This window comes from Python bivittatus, unplaced genomic scaffold (genome assembly GCF_059951505.1).
Source record: "Python bivittatus isolate LINGU-HERP-01145 unplaced genomic scaffold, Pbiv_v1 ctg000580_np1212, whole genome shotgun sequence".
NCBI lineage: Eukaryota > Metazoa > Chordata > Lepidosauria > Squamata > Pythonidae > Python > Python bivittatus.
Genome location: NW_028277087.1, coordinates 2,809,313 through 2,828,926, shown reverse-complemented (window position 1 = coordinate 2,828,926; position 19,614 = coordinate 2,809,313). Strand labels below are relative to the sequence as shown.

At 45.9% G+C, this 19,614-nt stretch overlaps 1 protein-coding gene across 2 annotated transcripts in view; it reads left to right on the top strand.

Annotated features, from left to right (window-relative positions):
• CELF5 (CUGBP Elav-like family member 5) overlaps positions 1-19,614 on the top strand; it is a 75,979-nt gene that overhangs the window by 15,564 nt on the left and 40,801 nt on the right. For both annotated transcript variants that reach the window (XM_088149356.1, XM_088149355.1), the window contains exon 2: positions 2,068-2,150. In XM_088149356.1, coding sequence (XP_088005482.1) covers positions 2,068-2,150 — 83 coding nt within the window. The remainder of the gene's footprint in view (positions 1-2,067; positions 2,151-19,614) is intronic.

The following is a 19,614-nucleotide window of genomic DNA, read 5'->3' as shown; positions in this document are numbered from 1 at the left end:
CACTACCCCAGTCACCTGTGAGAATGTCACCAAAGTTCTCTCTGCCAGGAAGTTGGGAAGAAATTTCTCCTCCTCAGATTGGATGAAAAGTAATGGGAAAAAACAGTGCAGGAAAAACTGATCGTCACGCCTGTCCATGAATTAGTTCAACGGTTAAAAAAGAGTAGACGTGGAATTATTTCGGTAATGAATTGTTTTCCGTTCTAATAGAGAAATTCCTTTGATTCTGTTGTGAGCAAATATTCCCTCTGTCTCGGAGAAGGTATTAGGTAGAACGAGGGAAACGTAAACAAATGGGATGGAGATGAAGCTCGCCAGACATGGAAATAAAGCGTAAACCTGCCCGGTAACCATGAAAAATAGTGTATCTGTTGGGGGAAGGGGAAAAAATTGGAGATGGAATGGACTTTCTATAAAAAGGGCACACCTGACTGGCTGGCACAGTGTGTAAAACCATCTACCCCATAAGAATGTTGTTGCAAATGCTCCTTGCACTTCAGCCAGGAGGCCACATTCAAGTATAAAAAATAGGGATATTCTTGGCCTGCAGGACAACGGTGCTGCTTTGAGTTCATGCACCTATTGCCCGTTCAGCAAACGGGGAACGAGCAGAGCTGTGTTGTGTGCAAATGGGCTGCTTTCTATGACAGGAGACGTCGGATGATCAAAATGGGCCTGTTCAAAGTGGATTTCAGGAAAGGAGGAAGTCAGGTTCTGGAGACCTCAAGAAGGGGCTTCACGGAGACATCTCCTTTGCCCTCTGCAAGGCCCCGGGGATTTCACACGAAAACAGTCTCGCTTATGGCTAAAAGGATCAGTGGGGGAACTTGAATTAGAAATGCCCAGGGTGTCAGGGGGCCTAGGAATAATCAGAGTTCAGGATTTCAATCAGAGGGCCACGAATATCTCTGGGGTTGGGCAGTTAAGCGGATGGCTGTGGGAAGGGTCCTAGCATCAAAAAATTGGAAGAGGTGTTGCGCTCCCCAGTTGGAATAATATCAAATCTATAGCAGGTTGTTCAGCTACAGCAGTGTTCCTCAACCATGTCGACTTTAAGACAGGTGGACTTCAACTCCCAGAATTCCCCAGCCAGCTATGCTGGCTGGGGAATTCTGGGAGTTGAAGTCCACCTGTCTTAAAGTCAACACGGTTGAGGAACACTGGGCTACAGCGTTGGGTGCTGCCTTTAAACGCCCACTTGAACATGGCTATTGAGTTAATCTTTTTTTCTAATTCAAATAAAAGAGAAGATTTATAACTCAGGGTTGGACTGTGGAGTCCTCGGTGCTCTCTGAGCTTGGTGGCTTGCTTGCAGACGTTTCATGACCCAACTAGCTAACATCATCATTGCCAGTCAGATATGGCCTTTGTATAGAAGGTCCATTCCATCTCCAGATTTATTCCCCTTTCCCCACCATATTTCATGGTTATTGAACTAGATAACATCATCTGGCACTGATGATGTTACCTAGTCGGGTCGTGAAACGTCTACAAGCAACTCTCCAAGCTCAGAGAGCACCGAGGACGTCACCTTTTCTCTGAGTTTTGCAAGACACTGAGCCACAAGCTTAAAAAAAACAGGCTGGCTTCCAGAAGGCATAAAAATTAACCGGGATGAACTCTAACCGAGGTTTACCGTACATAGATGTCTGCTAGGTTTTTACCAGGCCAGGTTAATGGAGGGATGAAGGATTTGGAATTTGGATGGAGGGGCTGTGCAAGGATGAATCCTCCTGGAGACTTTCCAGGGGTTTTTTTTTAGGGCTTGGTGGTGTAACACAAGGTGACAATTGGGGCTTCTGAAGAAGGTAGATTTCTTTCAGCGGGTCCTGAAAGCTTGTACCTTTTAGTAAAACACCTTGGTTGGAACAGGGCTTCCTAGGCTCCTCCTGATATTTGCTAACACGAGTCTCTTCCTACAAGGCAGAGACCGCGTAGATTCTCCTGGGTTGGTGGAGAAGGGGATTAAAAACAGAGGACGGTCCTTAGAGTCACCGCCAGGGTGAAATGCTTTCTGCAGATAGAGACGAGATGATGCGCTTGACGTTCATTCTGCTTCCATTCCAGGCTGTGCTTTTCTTACTTACTGCGCCCGAGATTCTGCTATCAAAGCTCAGACAGCCTTACATGAACAGAAAACGCTGCCAGGGGTAAGTGTCGGCATCCGATAACTTTGCGCTGAAGCCAAAGGGGTCCCTCCCGTCTTGGAAAGATTCTGTTTTGTGCCATGTGCCAAAGTGTGCTGGGAGAACAGAAGAAAGACCCTGGGATGCTTTTTGTGTTAGCCCTGCGAGGTAGTCCAGGCAACAAGCACAGCCAGGAGTCCTAGCTCTACCTTTATTGTAAGGTTGCATTAACAGAATCTTGCAAGACTGAAAGTATTTCTCCGCTCCTTTCTTTTTGCTCTCTGGAAAACTCGGGAGGGTCCCTTCTGAGATGCTTCCCACGCCCCTTTTCCTTCTGTGGGCTGAGACACCTTTTACACGCCGGTTGTCTCGTCTGCAGCTCTTCCTCCTGTCTCCCAAGGTCATTCCCACATACCATTACAACTTGCTCATTTCCTTCCAGAATAATGTTTGTAGGCTGTTGATGTTACGGCTTGAAAGCCTTCTTTTCTGAAGCATTTCGAGTCCACCATCCGTGCCCTTTCTGAAGACACTCCATTCCAGCTAGTCAGACCATTATCCTCTTCTGTCACCCTGGCCCTCTGAGCATGCCCAGGTTTTCTTGGGCTGTTTTGCTGTGAGATTTTCTCCTGTTGTCGTCCGCCCGCCCCCCACAGCCAAAGAAAACTTCTTGGAGTTTTCCAAATCTTCCCTTTGGTGTCTTTGTGGTTCTGTTTCGCCAGCTGATAATTTAGATGTCGAAAGGCAGATTTAGAAATCGTACTCGTAACGCAATATCTCTCTTGCTCAGCTGGAGGGTGGTGACTTCTGCTCTTTTAAGATTGATGTCAGCCCTTCAAATTAGGCCAAGCTAAGAAAGAGACGGTGCAGGGTTTCCAGCAATGCTCCTGTATTGTTGTAGGGAGAAATACAGAGGTGACCTTGGAGAACAAATACTGAGATGGTTAGCAAAACACAAATTAAGCTCAGGAATGGAAGAAAGTGTGAGAAAGAAACTCAAGATGGCTGGCCTTGACTCTCTTTGGCGTAAGATAGATGGAAGGAGAAATGCTGTCAGGCTTTCAAGGAATATTGGAACTCTACTTTATTGATATAGGTCAGTGTTTCTCAACCTCAGCAACTCTGTGGACTTCAACTCCCAGAATTCCCTAGCCAGCCTGGGGAATTCTGGGAGTTGAAATAGCAAAACACAAATTAAGCTCAGGAATGGAAGAAAGTGTGAGAAAGAAACTCAAGATGGCTGGCCTTGGCTCTCTTTGGCGTAAGAGAGATGGAAGGGGAAATGCTGTCAGGCTTTCAAGGAATATTGGAACTCTAATGATACAGATCAGTGTTTCTCAGCCTCAGCAACTCTGTGGACTTCAACTCCCAGAATTCCCCAGCCAGCCTGGGGAATTCTGGGAGTTGAAGTCCACACATCTTAAAGTTGCCAAGGTTGAGAAGCACTGACCTATATCAGTAAAGCAGAATTCCAATATTCCTTGAGGAGTCTCATTCCTGACTTGGCCTACCTTGAAGGGCTGAGAAAGAATAACAGAATCTTGAAAGCCTGCCCAACTTTTTCTCTGTTCCATCTTACACAAAAGGAAGTCAAGGAGGGGTTATTTTGACTTTCTTTCTCACATGTGCTTCAGCCCCTGGATGATGTAACCTTTCCTCCAAGCCCCTTCTTAACAGGTCTCTCCCATCCCTTCCTCATGGTCAGCTCTAAATTCCTTTGCAGACCCGGGCCAGACATTGGGGCCTGACCCATGCAGAATGGAGTGGCCCTATTGCTTCCTATGATTTGGGAATGAAACCACTGTTGATGCTGCCTAAAACTGCATTTGGTTTTTAGCAGCCTCGTCACACTGCTGACTCATGGTCAGCTTGTGATCAGGTACAATCCCAAATTCTTTTTTACACACACTGTTACTGAGCCAGGCATCTCCTATGCACAGCATGCCTCTGATTTCTCCTGCCTTGGCATTTATCCCTGTTCAGTTTCATTCTGTTATTTTCAGGCAGTGCCTCCAGCCTAGAGAGGTAATTTCGAATTTTGTATCTGCCTTTTCTATCCTATCCTGTTTTTCTGCAAATCTGGTCAGAGTTCTCACCATCTCTTCATCCACATCGTTAATGAAAATGTTAAAGAGTTCAAGGATCAGACACAAATTCTGTGTTATTCAGGTTGGTTGGTTGATTATGATAAAGTTGGCGCTGACTCTTAGTGACCACATAGATGGGTTTTCTCCGTGATGATCTGTCCCTAACCTTATTGATACCTCATTTCAATTGGATGAAGAACAGTTGATAAGCATTCTTTAAATGCGTTTTTCAAGTTTGCAGTGGATATAATCCAGCTCTGTTTAACAAGCTTGCTAATCAAAAAGTCCTGTGTCAGCTGTTTTGTTGAAGACAAGATATATTACATCAACAGCATTCCCACCATCTACTTAGGAAGTTACTTTATTTTAAAAAAATGAGGTAAGGTTAATTTAGTAAGACTAAATTCTTAGTCTTGACAAATTCTTGTTTTCAAGTACTTATAGATCTGTTCTGGACCCACTTTATAATGTTTCCAGAAATAAATGTCAGACTGGTCCTGTATCCTCTTTTGCCCTCTTTTTCAAGCACGTAGATTGAGAAGAATATCACTTTTTTCAGCAGATGGAACAAGAAAGAAACCCTTCACACTTCCTTCATTTTTCCTTTCCCTCTCCTCCCCCTCCTTTATAAATACTGCATAGCAGAGGCTGCCTTCAGGACCAGTGGAATGTTGTAGAAAGCCTACTGAATCAATGTAAATTAAGAACTTAGCAAACTTTATTTTAGGAGTGTGTACACCTCCCCTCAAATGATTAGTCTGTTTCCAAGAACTGCTCCAATTCCCCCCCCCCAATTGTAATATTTAATATGAATAATGAATAAAGCCTCAGCTGGTGACAGCACCTAGTTGAGCTCATAAAGTTAAATTGGGCCAGTTATTTAGAAGGGAGACCACTAGGAGATCCTACAGCTATAGGCTAGATTCTCATCACTTAATTTAATTATCTTAAATCAGTTTCAATTTTAATAGCGTCATTTCGTTTTAGCCTGGCCCCACCCACTTTTTTTGGACCCACCTACTTTTTGGAGTGTAGCCTGCTCGTACCTTTGTTTTACCTGATTTACAGTAAAGCAGATACATAAAACCAAGTCCACAGAACCGCTTTTATCCAGAATTCCTCCCCAGCCATGATTTTAGCTTTTTTTTCCCCGTGTGGATGGTCTTACAGTATTTTAGTTTTGCTTTGTTTTTGATTGTTAGAGGTGATGAGAGCCCTGGTGGACAGAAAAACAGGCTATTAATGGAAATAGTCAATGAAGAAACATTTCTGGGATCCAGGAACCAGGTTGTCTTTCTCCTCTCAAAGCTGTGCAGAGGACAGGCCAGGATGGATCTCCACCAGGATGGGAGAAACCTTCCTGCAGTGTGAAAATGTGTGTGTGTGTGCGTGTGCGCCCCAGCTTTCAGTGAAAGCGTGGAAGAAAACTGTTGTGAGAGTTGCTTCTCATCCAGATGAAAGGACGATCAACAGATTGAATCAGCTCCTTTCTTTCACAAAAGAGACAACCTTCTTTCCCCCGAAAATTGGAAAAGCAGGAACTAATAAGAGTTTGGCTGCCTGGTCTTGACTGTGTATATATATAGGTTTCCCATTTGAAAGCAGACACTTGCTGGAATTCTTGTACGGCAATCTTTATCTTCCCTTGAATAAAGACTGTTGATCAGAGCCCCCAGACTGTAGTTCCTGACAGTTTTCTGTCCAAAGGAGAATCTAAGAAGTCTTGTGCCCACACAGGGTCGTTTCTAATTGGGTTTCTAAGGAGTGGCTGTAGGTGTTTGGGCCACCCAGATCTGAGGATATTCTGTCTTTGACGCCGGATGGCATTGCACTTCCCTTCTCGAGGCTGGTGTGCAATCTGAGGGTCTTCCTGGACTCGCAGCTCTTGATTGAAGAGCAAGTGGCAGCTGTGGCCAGGAAGGCCTTTGCACAGCTTCATCTGGTGCACCAGTTGCGCTCTTTCCTAGATCGGGGGGCTCTTCGGACAGTCACTCATGCCCTGGTCCCCTTGTGGTTTGACTACTGCAATGTGCTTTACATGGGGCTGCCCTTGAAGACTACCCAGAAGGTCCAGAATGCAGTGGTGCAGGCAGTGATGGGCATGCCAGTAACACCTCCGCTTCGCAAGCTGCACTGGTTGCCGGTTTGCTTCTGGGTGCGATTCAAGGTGCTGGTTGTTACCTATAAAGCTCTCCATGACATAGGGCCTTGTGGGACCGCCTGCCTCCATAATATTCTCCTCAGCTGATTCAACCCTGCAGGGTTGGTGCGCTCCAGGTTGCTTCAATTAAACAAGGCCATCTATCAGGAACCCAGCAGTGTGCCTTCTCTGTGGCAGCACCTGCCCTCTGGGACAAGGTTTCCCCCCCAAGATCCAAACAGCCCCCACTCTGCTGTTGTTCAGAAGAGCTGTGAAGACCCAGCTCTTCATCCTGGCCTTCAGCGAGGGAGAGGGAGAGCGGCTGCTTCCAGTTTCTGCTGCATACCTTCAAAGTAACATATCTTCCAGTGCCCTAAGGAGCATGGGGTTTGTAGTATGACAACATCTGGACAATTACAGGTGGTCCTCGGTTAATGACTGCCCTGCTTAGCCACCATTCAAAATTACAGTGGTGCTGAAAAAGTAACTTTACAACCAGTCCTTGCACTTACGACTGTCCCAGTGTCCCTGCGGTCATGTGATAGCGATTCGGGTGCTTCACAACAGGCGCGCATTTAGGACGGTCACAGCATCCTGCAGTCACGTGATCGCCATTTCCGCACTTCACAGCCATCTTCCAATAAACAGGGTCAATGGAGATGTCAGTAGTAAAATTGCAAGTCATGGTCATGTGATGTCTCGCTTAATGACCACAGGTGAATCGTTTAACGACCATGATGGGAATGATGTCATAAGTCGGGCACGGTTATGTGATGTTTTGCTTAGTGACGGTGTTGCTTAGCAACAAGTTGCTGGTCCCAATTGTGGTTGTTAAGTGAGGGCTACCTGTACTAGATGCCTTCCTGGCATAGATTACTGTGTTCCTGATTTCCTGTTTGTGTAAAGATCATTTTTTCCTAATTGTTCAGTCTGTACGGGAGGTGGATCATTTATCTAATCATCATCGTCATCTAGCAAGAGGATTTGGCCCTTCTTTTCCCCTGCAGTTTGCATTCCCCTCCTAATCTACCCCCTTCCCTGTTCTGATCTGCGGCACAAATTCAGCATCCTTACCCACTACAGTAATTGCGATAACTAAAGCTGATGGGAATTGTAGTCCAACCTACTTGGCCAGGATCTGGTCTGGGAAGGGCCGTCCCAAAGCAGCTGGCTGTTTCTTGCAACAGTTGCGTAGAAACTCCTTCCGCCTTATGCAGAAATATCAAATATATATATTTTTTTCCTTCTGAAGTTCAGTTCCATCCACCGCTATTTGTTCAGGTAAAATAGACAAGAAGGAAGACAATTAACCTTTCCCCTCCCCTGTTTCTAAATACTTCGTTGCTGGCGTCGTTCTCCCGTATCCATTGAAAATCATCAGTGCAACTTCGCGGAGATGCCAGCCCTGGGGGCACCGGGGACATGGAAAATGTCAGATCCACGTTCCGTGGTTTTAAAAATAAAACCTCTGAGTTTGTGTGTGTGGGTGCATCTTCTTTTCAACTCCCATGCACGCAGGCACACAAATGATAAGGATCCTTTTTGAAACCCGGAGAGTTTATTTCTCTAATTGCACAAGGCCCCCTGTTCCCTGTGTCCTCATTTTAACTTCACAACGACCCTGTGAGGTTGTTTAGCGCAGGGCTTCTCAACCTCAGCAACTTGAAGATGGGTGGACTTCAACTCCCAGAATTCCCCAGCCAGCATGGCTGGCTGGGGAATTCTGGGAGTTGAAGTCCGCCCATCTTCAAGTTGCTGAGGTTGAAAAATGCTGGTTTAGCTGAGCGAGATTCGCCAGGTTCACCCATCGTGGCTAACCTTGAACCTGGGTTGCTGTGTTGCGCAATGCCCAAAGCATGTGGTTTAACATGCTGGCTTGATTCATGCAACATGTTAAGAAAATGGTTAAGTTTAAGGCCTTTAGGCCCGGCCTGGAGTGTTAAGCAAATGAAGAGAAGCTGGATGAAAGGGCACCTAGCGAACATCGTGTCTGAGTAATTAGAACTTGGAGCTTCTCCAGTTTGACACTCAAAGGACCATCGAGAGGGAGGTACCTTGAGATCATCTTTCCAACTCCCAACCTCAGCCATCGAGTGGCCCCCCCAAGGAAAAAAAGCCTAGCCTCCCCAAGATAATTGGCTCTCCTGTCAAATTGCTCTAACGACTGAAGAGTTTTCTCCTAATGTTCAACCCAAATCTGCCATCCTGTGACTTATAGTCACTCTGAGCCTGCTGCCTAGGGCAGTAAAAAAATATATATTTTGCCCTCTTTGTGATGATCTTTCCTTCAGGAATTTGAAATGGCCTGTCCCATCAGGGCTGGAGGTAAGACCAGGAGTGGAGAAGAAGACATTGGCCAACCACTTCCAAGGACATTGTCTGTATCTCTCCAGACAGTCACAAGCTTGACTTTGGGGATTTTTAACTTCAGTAAAACAAGCGGCAGGCCCTAATCGGTCTTGGCTGATCTCAAAAAGCTGAGCAGCGCCAGGATGGGTTAGTATGTGGATAGGAGGCCACCAGGAGAGCCTAGACCTATAGGCTGGGCTGGGATTTGGCAGAAAACAACCCTAAATAAAGCAGCTGAGCTATTTTTGCAGGTAAAAAAAACACCACGGACAACTCCTTAAAAACCCTGGGAGCCCAGCTAAGCCCCCAGATTATAACCCCCCATGCTTATAAGTTAGGGTCATTCACTTTTTCCGAGGGGAGGAACTGCCTTGCCCCCCCCACCCCCCGAACAGTTCTTCGGATGTCAGCCGGGATTCAGGCTCCTGGTTCCTCACTGAGCAAGGAAGCAGGCTTGCAACAGCCTCCTCTCTGGCTTAATTACCGTAATTTGGGGATGACAAAACGGGGCTCGGCTAATTGAATGTTCTCTCTTGTCAAGGGAAGGGAAGGTGCTGGCATTCTCCGCTTGGCCTTGCACGGCCCTTAATTCACACCACGGTTCTCATGGCAACCCGGCACCCTGCATTTCCCTCCCCGCCTGAGTGACGGTGCAGTGGTTTTCTCAGGGCACCCTGCGAATCCATGTGTGTGTGTGTGTGTGTGAAGGTCTGGGTTGCCTCTGGGCACATATTTCAGCTTGCCCAATTTTTATCCTCGACTTTGCTTCGCTTCCCGAAAGCGCTTGCGGCTGCTGAATGCTGAACGAAAAACAGAATCGATGAATCGGGCTGGTGCAAAACATTGTGACGTGTAACGTCTGACGTCGGCCACCGACGTTACACACTCAGTTTGAGTGCACAAACACAGAACAAGAGGGCTACCTCTTGCACACGTTCCTAATGGTGCGTTGGACCCCAAAGGATGGGGCGTTGCCTTGGCTTATGCGCTGAGCATCACTTGCTGGAGAAAGGAAGGCAGTGCAGAGAAAGAAGCAAAGAGGACGGTAGAGGAAAGGTTGGCCCCGTGTTCTCATGGAGGACCCCAGAAGAGCGTTCCTTTGCACGGATCATATTTATCAGTACAGTCTTTACCATATTGAAAATTAAAATGGATGCGTTCGTTAGCGCTACCACTCCTCATGATTGTTTGACGGGATTTTAATATGGTGTTATTTTTCAACATAGGCTGGCAAATAATTTTGATTTTGAGGACCCCCGAGAGGGTCTTGGGGACTGCAGGGGTCCTAAGACCACCCTTTAAGAAACTCTGTTCTACATGTTCTTTTGGCTTATATATTCTGTGTTTTTATAAGGCTTTATTGTTCCATCCTGTAAGCTGCCCGGACTCATATGGATTGGGTGGTCTATAAATTTAATGGATGGATGGATGGATGGATGGATGGATGGATGGATGGATGGATGGATAATGGGGAGAGAGATGGATAGTTAAGGATGGTAGATAATAGATAACAGAGATAGATAGATAGATAGATAGATAGATAGATAGATAGATAGATAGATAGATAGATAGATAGATATAGAATGGATGGAAGACAGACAGACAGACATAGACAGACAGACAGACATAGACAGACAGACAGACATAGACAGACAGACAGACAGAAAGACAGAGCAAGCAGCATTTTATGTTGTATGTTATATGTTCTATATTTGGGGTGTTGTTGTAGTTCTGACCTGGTGTTAAAGCAGCACAGAGTCAGCCGATTTTTTCCAAGTGTTGTCCATGTGGTGTCACCTTATTAAACTTAATCACCTATTAAAAAAACACCCACACAGAAGGAGGGGAAGAGATGCATGCATTCTGCAGCTGCAAAGCAAACATGCATTTTGCTGGCGTGTTGGCGTGAGCCTTAAGGCAGCACAGAGACGGTGGCTGTTTTTTAATAGTGCGTCTGCCTGTATTGTCAGAGTCCAACTTATGTAACGAGGAAGCAAATACCAGATCGTGACTGGAACTTGCCGTAGTAGAACGTAGGTTGTTGTTACAGCATGGCCATGTGCCTGAGAAGGGGGTCTGGGAAGGGGGTCTATGTTTCGTAGCATGCCCTGTGTGACTTTGTGCGCAATGGCAGGGTGATCCCGGAGCAGCGTAGCCCATACACACATGCTGGCTTGTCCTGCAAGAGAGGGCCTATCTTAGCTATCAATTGCATTCCCCCAACAGGCTTCCTCTGATGCGAACTCAGCAAGGGTGTTCATACAGGATGTTAAACCAACCCAGGTTAATGTTTTGTGGTTTACTGTAAGTTATATATTTTGCAAAGCCAGAAAATGGTGGTTGCAGGAAATAAGGTTAAGGGATTGAGTGAAATCAGTTGGTGGTGGATGTATCTGGATTGTCAGTGTTGGAAGAGATGGTGGAGGTCTTGTAAAGCCAGCACAGTACAGCGCAGGGCTTCTCAACCTTATCAACTTGAAGATGGGTGGACTTCAACTCCCAGAATTCCACAGCCAACATGGCTGGCTGTGGAATTCTGGGAGTTGAAGTCCACCCATCTTCAAGTTGATAAGGTTGAGAAATCCTGGTATAGTGGTTAAGGTGTTATGCTAGGACTATGAAGACTCAGGTTCAATTCTACCATGAGTCATGGAAATTTACTGGGTGACTTAGGGGCAGTTATTCTCTCTCAATCCAACCTATCTGATAGGGTTTTTAAAATTTATTTATTTAGCAAATTTATATAGCCACCCACCTCACAAAAAGTGACTTTTTGCAAGCAGAATAGCAATTCAAACCATATCGCCATCTAAAAAACATCCAACGTCGATAACAACAAACATAAAAACCTAAAAGAATAAAAACCTAAAAGAACCCCAAGAGAGCGGGAGAACAGCCGTCATTTAGTGTCATATGACCACTTCGCCATGAGTTTCCTGGGGTGGATGGAAGAACCATGTGGGGAGTCGGGCAACATACAGATTTGATAAATGAATAAAATAGGGTTGTTTTTGGTGAGAAAAATTGCGGAGGGATTTTTTGGTGAGGAAATTCATTCATTCATTTATTAATTAATTTCTATATTAAAATATGGTGAATGTGACCTTGAACTCCAGAAGGAAAGGCAAGATATACCTCTAATGAATAAAATTAAAAGCATTCAGGCCTTTAGATCTCAGTTTGGGCAACAAACTTTCTCTCCCCCCTATTCCAGCATCCTCTATCTTCAAATTGCCAGCACCATTTTTTTTCACATGAAAAGTCATACAAATGGTAATGGGAACCCTAAAATAGGCTTCATGTTGCTGCTATTCTAATCCTCTGCTTGGATTTTGAACATTACCGTTGGCCTGTATCTGTCTGTTATCTGCTTCCTAGAAATCGGTCACATTTTATTTACAGACCAGAATTCTCCCTCTCTAAAAAACCCAACAGCAAACAATCAATGCAATAAAACTAGAATATTAAAAAGAGAGGGAGAATGGTCTTCTGATGGGAAACAATCTATTAGAACTTCATTATACCCAGAGTTTCCCTGCAGCAATCATGACCGAGCACTATTTTGCCAATATTTTGGAGATTTCTAAGGAATTCCCTGCCAACAGCAAAAAATATTGTATTCTCTTCCATAGTAGAGTTGGACCGATTTACAAGGATGGGGGAAATTAATTTGCAGATGGCGCAATATGGTTCATGGGATCACAAAGAGTCGGACACGACTTAACGACTAAACAACTACAACAACAATGGACAACTCAGCAGAACGTAAGAGTTAATTCAGCGATGTCTTCAGTGCAAGGATAGAATTGGGGACGTTATTCCCCCTTCCCAAACGCTTGGCGGCAAAGCTATATAAATCGATTAAACAAAAATGAAATATATAAATTAAAACATTATGCCAAGAAAGAGGAACAGAGTAAGCATGGGATAAAATACTTAGAATAAAAACTCTTCCCGGGACTAGGGTTACCAGATGCCCAACAAAAGGAGATGTCCTTTTTGTCTTCAAGTCCTCCATCCAGCTGGCTGGGGAATTCTGGGAGTTGACGTCCACACATCTGAAAGTTGCTGAGGCTGAGAAACACTGATGTAGACTAACATTACCTTTATTGTAAAGTTGTAGCCATAGAATCTTGCAGGACTGAATGTGCCTTCCCCATCCCTCCCTTTGTCTTCATGAGAACTAGGGAGGGTCTTGTCTGAGACTCTTTCTCGGGTTACGGTCCTGCTTCCGACTCAGGTTTCTTTTATCTGACCATTGTCTTGGCAGCATCTCTTCCTCCTACCCCTCAAGGCCATTCCCTCTTCCCTCTACAGCTGGGGGACAGTGGTGGTCAGATTACTGCTGTGTTTGATGTCTGGGTGATTGGAATGACTGATGGTTGGGTGACTGGGGTGATCAATGGTGATGGGGTGACCGTTGTGTTTGATGGTTGGGTGATTAAGGTGATCAGTGGTGGTGGGGGGACTGTTCTGTCTGGAAGTTGGGTGACTGGGGTGACCAAGGGTGACTGCTGTATCTGATGGTGGGTGACTGAAGTGGCTGGTGGTTGGGTGAACTGGGATGACTGATAGTTGGTGACTAGAGTGACCAATGGCGGTGGGATGACCATTGTGTTTGATGGTTGGGTGATTGGGGTGACCAATGGTAGTGGGGTGACTATTACGACTGACAGATGTCAGGTGACTGTTCAGACCGATGGTGGTCTGATCACAAGGGTCATTCTGTCCAATGTATTATCCAATACTCTCCTTCTTTCTCCTCCTTCCCCCTCCAAAGCATTTAATGCAAGCAAATACAGAAGCTTTTTTTTTAAGTCCTTATCCCTTTACTTGGTTGGTCCCAAAGTCACCCAGCTGGGGCTCACCTTTGCAGTAGGACAGGTAAGTTGTCCAGCCCACCTCTGAAGAATAAATATCTATCCCAAATTTGTCCCACATCGAAAATTCCTCAGAACGTATGAAAACTATTTATGGCAATGTACATTACAAACTATTAAAACATTAAAACCATAATCTGAAATATACTAGGACATCTAAAAATATTATAGCAGCAAAGTAAAACATATGTTACTGGGAAATAAAAGGGAAAAAACCTACCAGTATCAGCAATTAAAGCCAACAGCTGCTAAATGCCAGCTATAAATACTTTTCCAAAGAATCTTGGAGTAAGTAAAATTTTAAGGCCTGTTTTGGAGAAATAGGAGGCCAGGCTGGTATATGGTGGGGATGTTGAGAGGGGTGCAATTACAGCAAAGTCCGAAGCTTCGAATTTAGCGTAATACTTCTTGAAGATAAATATGCAAAAACATCTTAGCCCAGAGAGGCTGATACAGCTGAAGAGAACTTTTCAAATAATATGCTTCAAAATTATTAGGCAAAAATCATTTTACAGTTACTGAGCTAAGCAGGAGATACTCCTGTGTTGTAATTACATTTGCATCTTGCTGTAATCCAGTTAAGGACTCTCGGATGCTACGGAGCACACGCGGGAGTTCACGTAGTATCTGTCAGCCACCATTTAAACCCAATGTGCCTTTGGGGGGGGTGGGGAGGATCATGGCCATCCTGGGAAAAGGTGCATTTGGTTTTAGGGGATGCAGAGAGATGGTAGATGAATGCCCCCCTCCGCCAGGGTTGCAAATCCCCTTTTGAATTTGGAGAGTGACAGCTCTGGTATCAGGGCCCTGGTTCAAACTAGCAAACACGTGACCTTCAAATGTAAACGTCTACCCTTCCTTCTGCCAATGCTACTGGCTGGCAGGCTTTGGCAAGGTGGTTAGGGCCAAAATCTGAGGAGTCGGGGATAGAAGTTCTGAGAGGTGTATCTTTCTTCTACTAGCGATGATGATGATGATGATGACGACGTGCTATCAAGTTGTTGTTGACTCTTAGCGACCGCGTAGATGGGTTTTCTCCAGGATGATCTGCCCCCGTCCTGGCCTTTCAGGTCTTCCAACGTGCCCCATCACCATTGTCACTGAGTCCATCCTCCTTGTTGCTGGTCGTCCTCTTCTTCTTCTCTTCCCTTCCACCTTTCCCAGCATTATGGCCTTCTCCACTAGCTATAGGCAAGGAAAATCCTCATTGAAGGGCCTCCATAGAATAAATAGCCAGTTTAATCTTTAATTCTCCTTTAAATCATTGATGGTTGGGAGTCTTCAGGGCCAAACATGTGGTTTGTGGCCAGGAAAGAAAAGGGCTTCTGGAGAAAGAGGTGTTTGTGATGGTTATTTGAAGTGATGGTTATGTATCTCCTTTGGCAGATATAGCTGGTGTGATCCATTTACACCTGTAAGAGATCAACCCATATTTTTTGGACTGGTGGTGTAGACGTTTAGAGCAGATGTTGGGGAAGATATGAATGAGCCATTAAGGACAGACTTGGATAAGAGATTACGTCATCCAGGGATTGAAGCAAGCATGAGAAAGAAACTTAGAATAATCCCTTCTTGATTTTGCTTAATATAAGATGGGACAGAGAGAAACTCGGATGGGCTTCCGAGATTCTGCTATTCTACCCTACAGCTAAAACTAGCTTTTCCGGAGTCCCTGCTGTGTCTGCTCCTTGACCTGGCCTACTCTGAAGGGCTGATTGGTGTCCACCCTTGATCCCACTTTGTTAGATGAGGTTAGTTCATGGCTCAAGCGCATCGAGTGAACCAGAAAACTGGGCTGAGGTTACGATGGTTAAACTGACCGTGAACACGCATGTTGTACGAAACGGCTCATGAGGTCGAGGGGCAGTTTGTGAGTTACGGCAATGCTGTTTTTCTTTTCTTTCTCCCTCTTTTGCAAGTGAACAGTGCCGGCAGGAGAAAAAAAATGGGGGGCTTAGAGGGGCTCAGATAAATGTAAGGCCACAGGGATGAGTTTTATCCCAGATGCTAGAATGTCAAAATAGACATCGTGTCGTTTCTCCTGTTATAATTCCCATCCTAAATACGTTTTCTTTGGAAAAGGGATTGGTTGAGTTTTGATGGAGTTAAATTTTTGAGCTGGGGGCTACAGATGGCCCTTATATTTCATTTTCTGTTTTTCTTCTGTTTGTCTGGCGTTGGTCTGTTCCTTGAGGAGAATCCAGGAATCCAGCAAGGGGGGGGGGGGGTCATTACAAAAAAGAGAACAAGTAATTTTTAGGCGTGTTTTCCATGCCCCCCATCCTCCGCTGTTCAAGTTTTTATAGCAGGCAAGAAGGCATGGAAAAGTTTTCCGCGAAGGACAAATACCACAATAGGTTTCTTGGGTGTTATGTGTTGCAGTTTGCTAATCTGGATTTAGGAAGTGGTTCTCTTGTGGGCTTCTTCGGTCTTTTTCTTGTCTTCAGTTTCCAGACCCCTGGATCTCCTGGTGGTCTACCATCCAGGGTCTGTTTCAGCCTTGGAGAGATTTCTCTACTTAAAGTAACTCATACTGGGCAAAACCTAGTCAAGTTGTGTGGGTGAAGATCAGCTTTGCCAAACCTGATGTCCATAAGCCTTTTGGACTCCGTTTCCTCTCCCTGGACACTAGCCAAGAGTGATGGATGTTGTAGTCTAGGACATTCCAAAGCTGCCTTAGTGGGATGCACAACTTTTGCACCACAGGTAGTCAGAGGAGGCCTCCTGTTTGATCTGACGCGTACAAGGGTTGCAACCCACACGGGGAAAACCGCTTTGCAAATTGGAAGGATTGCAAAATCGGAAATTTAAAAACAGTCCAGGGGATTCCAAACCGACATCGTCCTGGATCAAACCTGAATATTTGACCCCATCTTCGGTCCTTCCCCCCATCGCTCCCCCCGCAGCTCCAGAGGGGAAGGTTCCCCCCTCCCCAAGAAAATCCAGTTGCCACGGCAACCACAAATGTCAAGCGCCATGTGGTGCATAGCTGTTGCCAAGGAAACCGTTTCTCTTTTCGGGTTTTTACCCAGCAGAAAGAGAGGCCTTCTTGAAGAGAGGGCAGAGATGGGCTCAGGTTTTTTGGGGGGGGTGGGGGAGTCCGGCAATTTGTTCAGGGAAAAAGGAAATGATGGAACGGCATATGCATTTTAGCAAAGAAAGAAAGGAAGAAAGAAAAAATCAGGAGCATTATTGCCAGGGGTTTCTGTTTAACTGGGAGCTCCCTCCCCCCCAGCCCCATTTTCCACAATTTGTCCCTGGCAAAAATCCTCGCTTTTTTTTCCTTCTGGGATGATAGCAGAGAATGCTATTATGTAGGGTGTCTATGTAGTGTGTTGGACACCAGAGACACCCCGGGGACCTGTGGACTGTACATGAACGCATTGGTGTGTGTATGTTGCGGGTGCTGCGTGCACCCCCAAACATAGGCACGCGTCAAACAAAACCAGGGAAAGCCTTAAAACCCAAAACGTGCACCCAGGCGACCTAAAACCACAGCAACCCGACTGATGGATGGCAAAGATTTGCAGCTGGCCTGATTCACCTGACTCTACACAGCTTGCACAGAGAAAAGAGTAGCATTGTAGCAACAACCTAAATCAGGGTTTCTCAATCTCAGCCACTTTAAGACGGGTGGACGCCAACTCCCAGAATTCCCCAGCTGGGGGAATTCTGGGAGTTGGAGTCCACCCGTCTTAAAGTGGCTGAGATTGAGAGACACTGACCTCAACGATGAATTAAATTTAAATTAAAACTTGGTAGCCCCTATGCCAGTCTCCATGAAGAAAACCCTTCCTGGAGGACTGTTTTCTTCTAAAGGATATCAAGGGGTGCCCAGCTGACTTAGAGGACAAGCTCTTCCATAATGGGGAGGGGGCTACCATAGTAAAGGCCCCCCTCTGAAGGGGTTGTTCTCCTAAGACAGCTAATGTCACTCAGCAGAACAGAAGGCACGTTCTGTGCCAGCCGCAGCTTTAGAGTCCTCTCCAAGGGCAGCCCCACATACAGCCAATTGCAGTAGTCTAACTGGAAGGTGGCCAGGGTGCAAATCATTGACTTCAGCATCTCCAGGTCCAGGAAAGATTGCAATGGGCAGACCAGCTGGACCAGAAACTGGCCAAACGGAATTCAACTTTGCCAATCTAAATTTCCAAGCTCTCCTCAAAATGCCTTGACAAATAGAGGTCAACATTTGGTTAAGTGGCCCCTCCCTTGTGGGGGGGGATGGCTGACAAGGTGTCCTTGCGCACCGAGAGATGTGGTGGAATTGTGGCAACATTGTGATTTGCTCTCTCTAGAATCAAAATCTCTAAAAGAATATCTCATGCATGCAGAGGGACATCCTGCGTTCCAGGTAGGTTTTGGACTCCAATTCCTATCAGGCTGATCCAGCACTGACAGTGGCTAGGGATGATGGGTACTGTAGTTTGAAATCTTCTGAAGTTGCATTCATTTGTGCGCACAATTTTTACATAGCTTGGGGACAGATATAGTTTTTGATCGATTTATTATGTGCCATTAAGTTGGTGTCAACTCTATTTAAGACCTTCTTCAGCTTGGTCCTTCCACCAATGCACCCATCACAGCTGTAACTGAGTCCGTCCACCTTGCTGCTGGTCATCCTCTTCTTCTTTTTCCTTCCACCTTTCCCAGCATCTGAACCCCCTCCAGAGAGCTGGGTCTTCACATCATGTGTCAGAAGTAGGATAATTTGAGCCCGGTCATCAGTGCCTCGAGTAAGAACCCTGAGCTGGTTTGTTTGATGATCCATCGGCTTGTTTTCTTGGCCATCCGCAGGATTCTCAGGGTCTTCTCCAACACCAAAGTTCAAAGCCATCAATGGTCCTCCTATCCTGCTTGTTCAGAGTCCAACTTTTGCTTCCATAGATGGTCACGGGGAAGACTACGGCTTGCGTGATTCTGATCTTTGCAAGTAGAGACACATGCTGGCATCTGAATATCTTTTCCATTCATGGCTGCTCTGCCAAGTGTTAATCTACGGCATATTTCTTGACTGCTGGTTCCTTTACTCTTGATGGTTGATCCTAAAAGGCAGAAGTTGTCCACCACTTCGGTATCTTCATTGTCATTTCTAAGGCTGGTTGCTGTATTGGTTGTCACCCATCCCACTTTTTCACTGTGCTCCTTGACTTTCACAAGTACGGCTTAAAGTTCGTTTGCATTTTCAGCTCTCAGAGGAGGGTCATCCGCGAGAGTAGTCAAAACTCACCCATATCACGTGAGGGCAGAACTGCTCAACCTTCCTTATATGTGGCCTGACTGCCAAATTTTAAAATTTAATATGGTTGAGGTGATTCTGCCAACTCCTAACATCTGGATTGTACATGAATATTAAATATCTTCTTTCTCCCCCCTCCAGTAAAATTCCCATGGCTGCTCCAAAGTGGAGGGTACCGCCTCCTTTTCTTGATTTGCTAGAGCCAAACTATGCCAGTAAGCCACAATAAGACTCCTTTGGCACTCACTCACTCACTCACTCACTCACTCACTCACTCACTCACTCCTTTCCTTCCTTCCTTCCTTCCTTCCTTCCTTCCTTCCTTCCTTCCTTCCTTCCTTCCTCCCTCCCTCCCTCCCTCCCTCCCTCCCTCCCTCCCTCCTCTTTCCTTCCTCCCTCCCTCCTTCCTCTTTCTCTCCTTCCTTCCTCCCTCCCTCCCTCCCTCCTTCCTTCCTTCCTCTTTCTCTCCCTCCTTCCTCCCTCCCTCCTCCCTCCCTCCTTCCTTCTTCTTTTCTCCTCCCTTCCTCCCTTGCTCCCTCTTTCTCTCCTTCCTTCCTTCCTTCCTTCCTTCCTTCCTTCCTCCCTCCTCTTTCCTTCCTCCCTCCTCCCTCCCTCCTTCCTCTTTCTCTCCTTCCTCCCTCCCTCCCTCCCTCCCTCCCTCCCTCCCTCCCTCCCTCCCTTCCTTCCTTCCTTCCTTCCTTCCTTCCTTCCTTCCTGCCTTCCTTCCTTCCTTCCTCTTTCTCTCCCTCCTTCCTTCCTCCCTCCCTCCTTCCTTCCTCTTTTTCTCCTCCCT